Source organism: Nothoprocta perdicaria, unplaced genomic scaffold (genome assembly GCF_003342845.1).
Source record: "Nothoprocta perdicaria isolate Ctin4 unplaced genomic scaffold, notPer1 scaffold_304, whole genome shotgun sequence".
NCBI classification, from domain to species: domain Eukaryota; kingdom Metazoa; phylum Chordata; class Aves; order Tinamiformes; family Tinamidae; genus Nothoprocta; species Nothoprocta perdicaria.
The window spans coordinates 704,119-712,850 of NW_020455538.1; the positions used below are offsets into that span (position 1 = coordinate 704,119).

The following is an 8,732-nucleotide window of genomic DNA, read 5'->3' on the forward strand; positions in this document are numbered from 1 at the left end:
CGCCGCGCGCGCCATGGCCCGGGGCTGCGGAGCGGCGCGGCCGGCGGCAGCACCATGAGGCGCGGGGCGCCCTGCCCGCCCGGCGCCAACGGCTCCGAGCCGGGCGGCCCGCGCGCCTCGGCCTGCGGCGCCGTCTCCGTGGCCTTCCCGCTGAGCATGATGATCGCGGGCGCCGTGGGCAACGCGCTGGCCATGGCGCTCGTGTCGCGCTCCTACGGCGCCAAGGAGAACCGCCGCAAGCGCTCCTTCCTGCTCTGCATCGGCTCGCTGGCCCTCACCGACCTGGCCGGCCAACTGCTCACCAGCCCCATCGTCATCGCCGTGTACCTGTCGGAGCGCGCCTGGGCCGCCCTCGACCCCTCGGGCCACCTCTGCACCTTCTTCGGCGTCAGCATGACGGTCTTCGGGCTCTGCCCGCTCTTCATCGCCAGCGCCATGGCCGTGGAGAGGGCCCTGGCCATCCGCACGCCGCACTGGTACGCCAGCCACATGAAGACGCGCGTGACGCGCCTGGTGCTGCTGGGCATCTGGCTGGCCGTGCTGGGCTTCGCGCTGCTGCCCGTGGCCGGCGTGGGCCGCTACACGCTGCAGTGGCCCGGCACGTGGTGCTTCATCAGCACCGGCGACGACGCCTTCGCCGGCAGCATCTTCTTCGCCTCCACCTTCGCTGTCCTGGGGCTCTCCTCGCTCTTCGTCACCGTGGCCTGCAACCTGGCCACCATCGCGGCRCTGGTGTCCCGCTGCCGCTCCAAGGCCACGGCCTCCCACTCCAGCAAGCAGTGGGGGCGGATTGCCACCGAGACGCTCATCCAGCTCCTGGGCATCATGTGCGTGCTCTCGGCGTGCTGGTCGCCGCTGCTGGTAGGTGCCGCGCGCGCCGCGCTGGGGAGCGGCAGCGGGGGCCAGGAGGAGCTCCGTGTGCCTGGAAAAACAGCACGGAGGAATGGGAGCAAAAGAGGAGGGATGATGGGGAAAAGAGGAGTCTCGTGGAGGGGGAGAAGGCGTGGGGAGGCTGTGGGTCCAGACGCACGCTGCAGTCGGCGGTGCCCGTGGCGAGAGCGGCTCAGGGGCACAGAGGCTCCCGGGCTCTGACCGTGTCGGCGCCACAGGAGATGTGGGTCACCTGGCAGGCCGGGGAGCCCGGCGGGCAGCATGGACGGGGGGCAGCGAGGCAGCCCCGCGCTGAGAGCAGGGCTGTTCAGAACKTTCTTCTAACCCCCACCCACGGAAGCTCCCACTTTAATGCTTTATGAGGGAAAGAATTCGACTCGCAGCTTTGCAAGCAGCGTCTGATTTCAGGAGGCCCTGCACTCCGTCTCATGTAGAGCAGGGCTCTGTTTCTAAAGGACCCCAACAGTCTTCCTCTGTTTTGCTCTTCCTCGCTTTTATCCCCCCACTTTGTCCCTTGGGTGTAAATCCTTCCATGGGATCTAGGAGCAGAGCAGGAGTCCAGGTCTCTCCCTGCCTTAGGGATGAGGGTCCATGAAGGGGTCCTGTGTCCAGCTGCTCCTGCTCACAGGGGCCACTGATCCTGGGCCTTTGTCCTCAGCTCCTTGAGCTGCAGTGAGGGGAGTGGCTGACAGAGCTGATGTTTGTGTGGAGCGGGTAGAATAAAACACAGGCTAGTTTAGTAATTTTACTCTGGGGAATGTCATCAAATCTCCAAAACAGAAAATATAACTAAAACAAATGCATCAGAGGCACTAAATTAGGCACCCAGAGGCACTCTGCAGCAGAGCTGGTTACTGGCTTGTGGCAAAGGGAACCTTGAGACCACACGCAAATTCAAGGAACTTGGGAGCGAATTACAATATTCTGCTCCCAAAACCCCAAGGGAAGTTATTTCTGCTGCTGAACGAGGACAGTGCCAGTGCCTGGCAGCAGCGACGGGAACCTTTCCCATTCCCACGTCCCATCTCCGCAGAAGTTGCTGCGGGTGCGGCCGTGCCGCGGATGTGCGCAGGGCAGCGCGCACCCTCCTGTGTCCCAAAGGGAAGCAGGGAACTTCTCGGCCTTCGCAGCAGCTGCAGCTCTTGCCCGGTTGAACTGCCTGCCCAGAGCTAAGCAGCCCGGGAGCTGCGGCCGCGGGAGCCCTGGTCGGCTGCCCTGGTCCCGCCACAGCGGCGGGAGCGGAGCCGGGGCCCTTGGGAGCGGGGCCCGCTCCCACAGCCCTTGGCCACGCGTCCTGCTGCTCGGCAAGGCTCCGTGTCCCGCCGCTCCGCAGGGCTCCGTGTCCCATGGGGCCTGGCTCGGGAGCCGCTCCGTCCCGCAGCCCGTGGCCCCGGAACCCAGGGTCCCGGGTAGGGCAGGGTTTGGGTGCTCACGGCTTAGCGCGGAGGACGTGCGGAGCGCGGAGCCGGCGCGAGCTCCCTGCTGGCAGCGCCCTGCCCAGAGCAGCGCCAGCCCTGCCGGGGGGAGCCACGTGCGGCCTCCCCGGGGATGCAGAGCACGGGAGGCAAATCCCGTGCGCAGSACACAAACCCGGCCTTCAGAGCTGCTAACAGCTGTCAGTGAGGAGCTACACAGTTGCTGTGAAATAATCATTACGTTACTTCTTAGCTTACTTCTATATGGTGTGATTGCACGGACAGAAAGCAGCTGTGGAACAATAACAACAACAAAATAGAGAATGAGATCTAAGAATATTTCTTAAAAATTGCTTAAGTTCAGGCAAAAAAAAAAAAAGATGTTTTAACATCTTTTATTAAAGAAGAGAATTTATCTTGCAAAGTCCAGGTCTGTAGAGACCTTTCAGTGAGATCCAAGCCGTAGAGATGCACTAAGCTGAACTAGCTGCATCATTTAGCAGCTGAAGATACCCAGTTTAAACAAGAATCCAGGGATTTTCAGAGGAGATTTTGAAGCTGAGCCCCTGATGGATCCTGACTATTCCTACTGGGTAAACAGTGCCTCTTTACACAAACAGCGTTTTTTTGGCTTAATCTATTGAGGGAAGTGACAAAATCAAACATGAGTTAGCAGAAAAGTGAGACTGAGACAACAGATTGCAGGCTGCCCTCCAGATGCTTCAGGGAAGTCTCCTCTCTCCATTCGCACTGGGCTGCTGGGGAGAGCAGCCGTGTTTGCAGTGCAATCAGCTCTCCTTCTTCTGGTGCAGCCGAGGCCTTGCCTGCCTCAGCACAGAGAGCAGGAGAAATGGGGCAAACCCTCGCAGCCAAGCTGCACTTCTTCATCCTGAGCGGGCTCCGGTTTGCGTTCATCTTCTGTTTATTTTGGTAAATAACTGCTGAGCAGAGTCAGTGAAACAAGCCGAGGGCAGGCTGAGGGCGTGCGAGGCAGGGGGAGAGGGCTGCTTGTTTGCACAGAAGGGCAGGAGCCGCCGCGACCCTCCCGGCAGCCCCAGCACTCCCAGCACACTCTCAAGGGCGTTTAAAGCAGAAACRCTCATGTACTCTGCTACCTTTCCTGTTAAGGGACCTCATTAACTCTCCTATCAGAGGGAAATCAAATGCATTCTTCTGTGCAGGTATCTTTTATTAAAATCTAGTATTTTGTGATTTTTTTTAGATGTATAAATTAGAGTTATGGGAAACACATTTTTCTGAAGAAAAAAGATAATGCCACTGCTGAACAGCAAGGAAGACAGATCACTTCTTTTCTATGAATCAGTAGCTCTTCCTCCACAAWTGCTTCCCTTCCATCCGAGGCTGCAAGAACCCGTTTCAGATTGCTGAAATTGCCCCTGTGTGTTGATCATTCCCCTTTGGCCAAGCTGATGGAGAAGCCTGGGTTGGGCGGGCTGTGCTTTTCCACCCAAAGTCACAACCAAGTGGTAAAAAGCAGGCTGTGTATTTGTTATCCTGGGCAGCCTGTTGGACTTGTCCTGCATCCCTGCATCACCACATCCTGCAAACGTGTTCTTAGCCTCATGCTTCTGCAGTAATTATCCCACAATTACAGTGATTACAGTGCAGAAGTGTCTCACAGAGGCAGAGAGGTGATTTGCTTGAGGTTGATGTGCAGGTGGGTGTCCTGTGGGAGGGGAGGTGTGCCCAGCTCTGCTGGATGTGCAGGGCTCGGCAGCGGGGAGGAGAGGCGGAACAGACCCTTAAGAAGCTCCTGTTATCTCCTGATATCTCCTGTTATCCTGATAACAGGAGGATGTCTGTGGTCGGGGCACCCAGGGGCAGGGAAAAACCCTGCTGCAAAGAGAAGGTTGCTAGTGAAGACACCAGGTGCCACAGAAGGGAGATCCCTTCCAGTTCACGGCCAGTATCGCCAGTTTGAGGAGGTGTCCGCACAGGTTTGGCTCATGTGGATGTCTGGTGTCCCTGGAAGGTCTAGCTGCTGGACTTGGCTTGGCGTTGCCCGCTACGGGCGGCAAGTAATTCCGCTTGACCCACCGTTCCTGACGCGTCCCGGCTGGGCCCGCTCACACCGGGGCGCTCGTTCTGCCTCCGTTCCAGCAGAGCGGGTGGACACGAACCCTAACATTCCCATGACACTGAGTTATGATTTCTATTCTCAAATAAGGTTGTAAATATTGATGGTTCGGAAAAATCATACCCTCTCCATCGTGGCCTGTGCACGGTTGGCTCAGCAGCCGTGGTCGCTGTCAGTGCAGCTCCTGGGGAGACGCCTCTGTCCTTCTACAGCTCTCTCCTCCTGCACAGGAAGGAAATTTCCAGGCACCAGGGCAGGACAAATGGGAGATGAGCAGCAGTGTAAACAGATGGATCTGATGATCAAACTCTTTCTACATCAACAGTGTAATTTCACTGACTTTATTCCACCTGATGTTGCTACTCAGGGCCTTTTATAGTTTTTCATTTAATTAACTTAAAAGACCAATTTGGGCAATAAACAGCCTCTAAGAATATCAAACTGAAATAAAATTTCCAGTAGGGCAATTGATGCTCTGACAAATATTCCAGTGGAGGAATACTAGGAAATAAAGACAAAAATAAGCAGCAGGTGGCTGCTTGAGAAATGTATCTTATTGGTCTAATATTTTTGTGGATCCACAGATCCACTAACAAAAGAAGACAACGAGAGTGTCCAAAGCAGAGGTATTGCAGAGCTCGCCAAAAGAAGGGCTAGGGGAGCAGATCTGGAAGAAAATAATTCACATGTGTGGAAGGACAAATCTTGTTTGGTTTCCATTTATTGTAACGTGGGCACGGGCATATTTCCATAATAGAGCTAGTACTGCCAGCACGGCCGGGCAGGAGAGGGACGCTGGACCCTGATGGGCACAGCAGGCAGTGGTAGAGACACATCTGGCTCAGCTGGGGCTGTGACATTATCTCAATATGTGGAAAGAGCAGAGCAGGAAGTGGTTTGAATCAGGTACTTGCACAGGTCTGGGGCACAACAAGCTGCCTGATGCAGTTTGGATCGGTGTCCACCCCGTAGAGTTAAACAGCTCTACCAAGGGTTAGTTCTTTTGTTCTTTATTTTAAGTTAAATATATCAGATGAAATCTTCTGCAAGCCCCAGCGTCTGGATAATGCATCACGAATGTGGTCCCTCAGGCTGCTCCCTGCATTTTTAGGACTGGTTGCAGTCTATTTAGAATATGGTAGCAGTGACCTTTGCAAGCACAGTGGATCAAATCGAATGTCCCAGCCGTTGYGCAGGGGCTGCCCCGTGTCCATGGGACGCTACGTGTGCTGCAGACACACCAACGCTGGAGCACGTCCCGCATCCCAGCCCTGCAGGGTTTCAGCACGGAAACTTCAGGCAGTTGAGGTACTCAGGTTATGGTCAGAAGACATCCGCAAGCAGAAAAAGGACCCATGCAGGAAACCTCTGCTTTCAACAGCTCTGGCCYAGGGGTACATTGGCCAGACACGGGCGTTCCTCCGGGCTTCCCACGTGTCTAAAGGAGTTCACTTTACTGTGGTTTAATCAATGGGTTGCACTGGGAAGCTAACAACAAGGCCAGCTCTGAGTTAGCTGAAATACATTATAAAGGACTGTATAATCTGATAAATATACATCAAATACACGATAAAGGATTGCAGGACTAGGTGATCTCCAAAGATCCCTTCCAGCCTTAGCCATTCCATGGAGGAGGCCATGTCCTCACATCAGCMCTGTTTTTTTCCTTTCCTACCCTGCTTTAAAGGCTCCCAGAGCTTCACTGTGTGTCCCAGGCAGGTTAAGAGCACAGGTAATTTCCTCAGGACCCAGTGGACACTTGGCAGCAAGATCCATGCYGAATGTCTGCTCAGAAAACAGTCACGGGATCCTGGGAAAACACTTGGCACCCAAATGCAACCAAATGCCCTTGAAGGGCTATTATGCTTAAAAACAGGTGCAGTTAATACAGAAAGCTCAGAGGGGAGCTTTAGACAGCAGACATCAACTAAACCATGGAAAAGTAAATACAGCTTTGATATYGTTCAAATGTGGCTGATATTTCCCATAGGTATGTAAGTGTATGAAAGCCCCAGAACTGTCTTGTTAGCCTTAAAAAAGGCTTAAAAAAAAAATGGCTGCTTATGATTTTTACCTGAACAAACAGCAGGCTGCTAATGCACAGTGATCCTGTGGCTGCAGCACTACGTCTCAAGCCGAGTTCTCCTGTGGCAGGTTTTTGGTGCAACTTGCAGCAAATCACTTCAGCCCTTGGCAGGGTCTTATTTTTTCAGCCTGTAACATGAGAATAAAAGTGTCCCAATTATATGAAGCTCTATATTGATATCAATATTGATACTTGTAAAGCAAGTTTATATCTTAAGTTAGAAAGTGAAGTATGAAATACTGTTTTTTAGTATCACTATAGTGCAGTTTTCAGTTGACAAGTGCTTTAAGTATTGTAARCCTTGTAGCAATCCATAAGAAAAAATAGATCTTCCCTGTTGCCTTCTCCTCTTTCCAAGCATACCAACAGCACAAATATTCTCTGACCTCTTGATGATCTTTTTAAAAAGAAAAATAAAATCACTGGCATCTCTGTCTGCTGGTGCTGGAACAGAGCAGGTGGCACTTTGAAATGCAAGTGAGAAAATGATCTTAGATTATTTATTAGCAAAAGTATTGCTCCGTGCTGCCTGTCCTTGGGCTTTTCCGAATAAACTGCATGAATTCCTGGCTCCCTTGCAGCATGTTTGGCCTGGCCAGCTGCTAGGCAAAGCTGAGGGCTCTGGTGTGCGCCGGCCGCAGACCTCACTGTTCATAACGTCACTCTGAACAGCTCTGCTAATCAGGAGTTATCCAGCTGTTCATTACAATCTTGATAATACGATAATGGTAAAGATGAGGACCTTTAAGTGAGTAGGTCAGTAATTTCCCCTGCTAGCAGGTCCATCTCGAATCACTCGGATTTAGCACACCATTTTCTACTGTGTCTCAATCAGGGAAGCAGCACGTTCCTTCTGATTTTAGCCTGAGATCCATAAGTCAGTCTGACTGATGGCTGGATGGTWCCATTTTTGTCAGTGTCATTAACACAGGGAGACGGAGCTGCTCTCTCAATCACTGCTATTGTGCTCTGTACTTACATGCTGTGATAGTGGCTTGACTTGGATGAGAGAGAGAAGAAAAACTGCAGCGGAGTTTGGTCTTCTGGGATATTTGCATAAAGTGATATCGATATGATCTCTAAAAATATGTCTTTTTTCCTCCTAACTTCCATAGATAACCATGTTGAAAATGGTCTTCAGCCACACGTCCTTCGAGCACTGCAACGGCTCCAGCAGCGCAGCCCGGGGCTCGGGGCGGCAGAAGGACTGCAATTTCTTCCTGACGGCCGTGCGCTTGGCCTCTCTCAACCAGATACTGGATCCATGGGTCTATCTGCTGCTGCGCAAGATCCTGCTCCAGAAGTTCTGCCAGGCAGCCAGTGCTGTCTCCAAGTGCTCTAACAACGAGTGGAAAGAGAGGTCGATAACATTATCAGAGGAAATCAGACGGACAACAGCGTGAAGGAATATCGACCAGTGTGCATGAAAACTGCTTTTGTCTTAAATCTTACTGTGAACTGGGGTAGCTGTAGCATGTTAGTGCCTACGCAGTAGCTGAAAATGGTGTTACCGAATGGACATAGAGTGCCAAATAATTGTATAACCTATGTGCCAAAAACTCACACGAGTATAGACAGAGGAATTATTTTGTTTGCTAAATTCTGCTGTTATTGTAATTCATAACTGATCGTTACCTTTTGTGTGCCTAGAATATATTTTGGAAGGGTTTTTTTTTTTTTTTTTTTTTTTGCATTAAGGAAGAAAAAGTGATTTTCTTACCAGGAGACACTTGGGAAATGGATTCAACAGTTAAGTTACTAAACAGACCTAGTTCTGTATATAATCTTAATGCCAAGAGGTGTAGGGGTGAGAAAGAGTCAAAAATACAAGAAATGAAGACAAAAAATAGGAGATTTCCTCTGTTTTGCAGTGGCTCAAAACAGACCAGGTTGTGTTGAAGCAGTGATGGTGGCCGTCTGTCCAGAGGTGAAGGTTCTGTGAGTCTTATCACACACGGACATGCCCCAAGAAATGCTCATTTTGTGTGAATACTGAAGTAAGCTCATCTTCTGCGTAGGATGTAGCATTAGGACAAAGAATACCAGTGGGAAAGCTCTCTGTCTCTCTGTCTTCTTTTCTTTTTAATAACAGCCTGTGAAATTCTCAGGCGTAACGAGCTTTTAGCAAAGCTATAAAACTAGAGCAGATGGAGAAAGCGATAAAGAGGTTGTAAGAGACAGTAAATGTTCTTCCTCCTGTAAATTACTGGCAAATGCTTGCAAAGCCTAAAATACTGTTTTC

At 51.6% G+C, this 8,732-nt stretch overlaps 1 protein-coding gene across 1 annotated transcript; it reads left to right on the forward strand.

Moving 5' to 3' along the window:
• Positions 1–54: 54 nt before the first annotated feature.
• PTGER3 (prostaglandin E receptor 3) lies at positions 55–8,162 on the forward strand. The gene is made up of 2 exons (XM_026042474.1): positions 55–861; positions 7,606–8,162. The coding sequence occupies exons 1-2, from the start codon at positions 55–57 to the stop codon at positions 7,891–7,893; spliced, it is 1,095 nt and encodes a 364-aa protein (XP_025898259.1). The 3' UTR covers positions 7,894–8,162.
• The last annotated feature ends 570 nt before the right edge of the window (positions 8,163–8,732 follow it).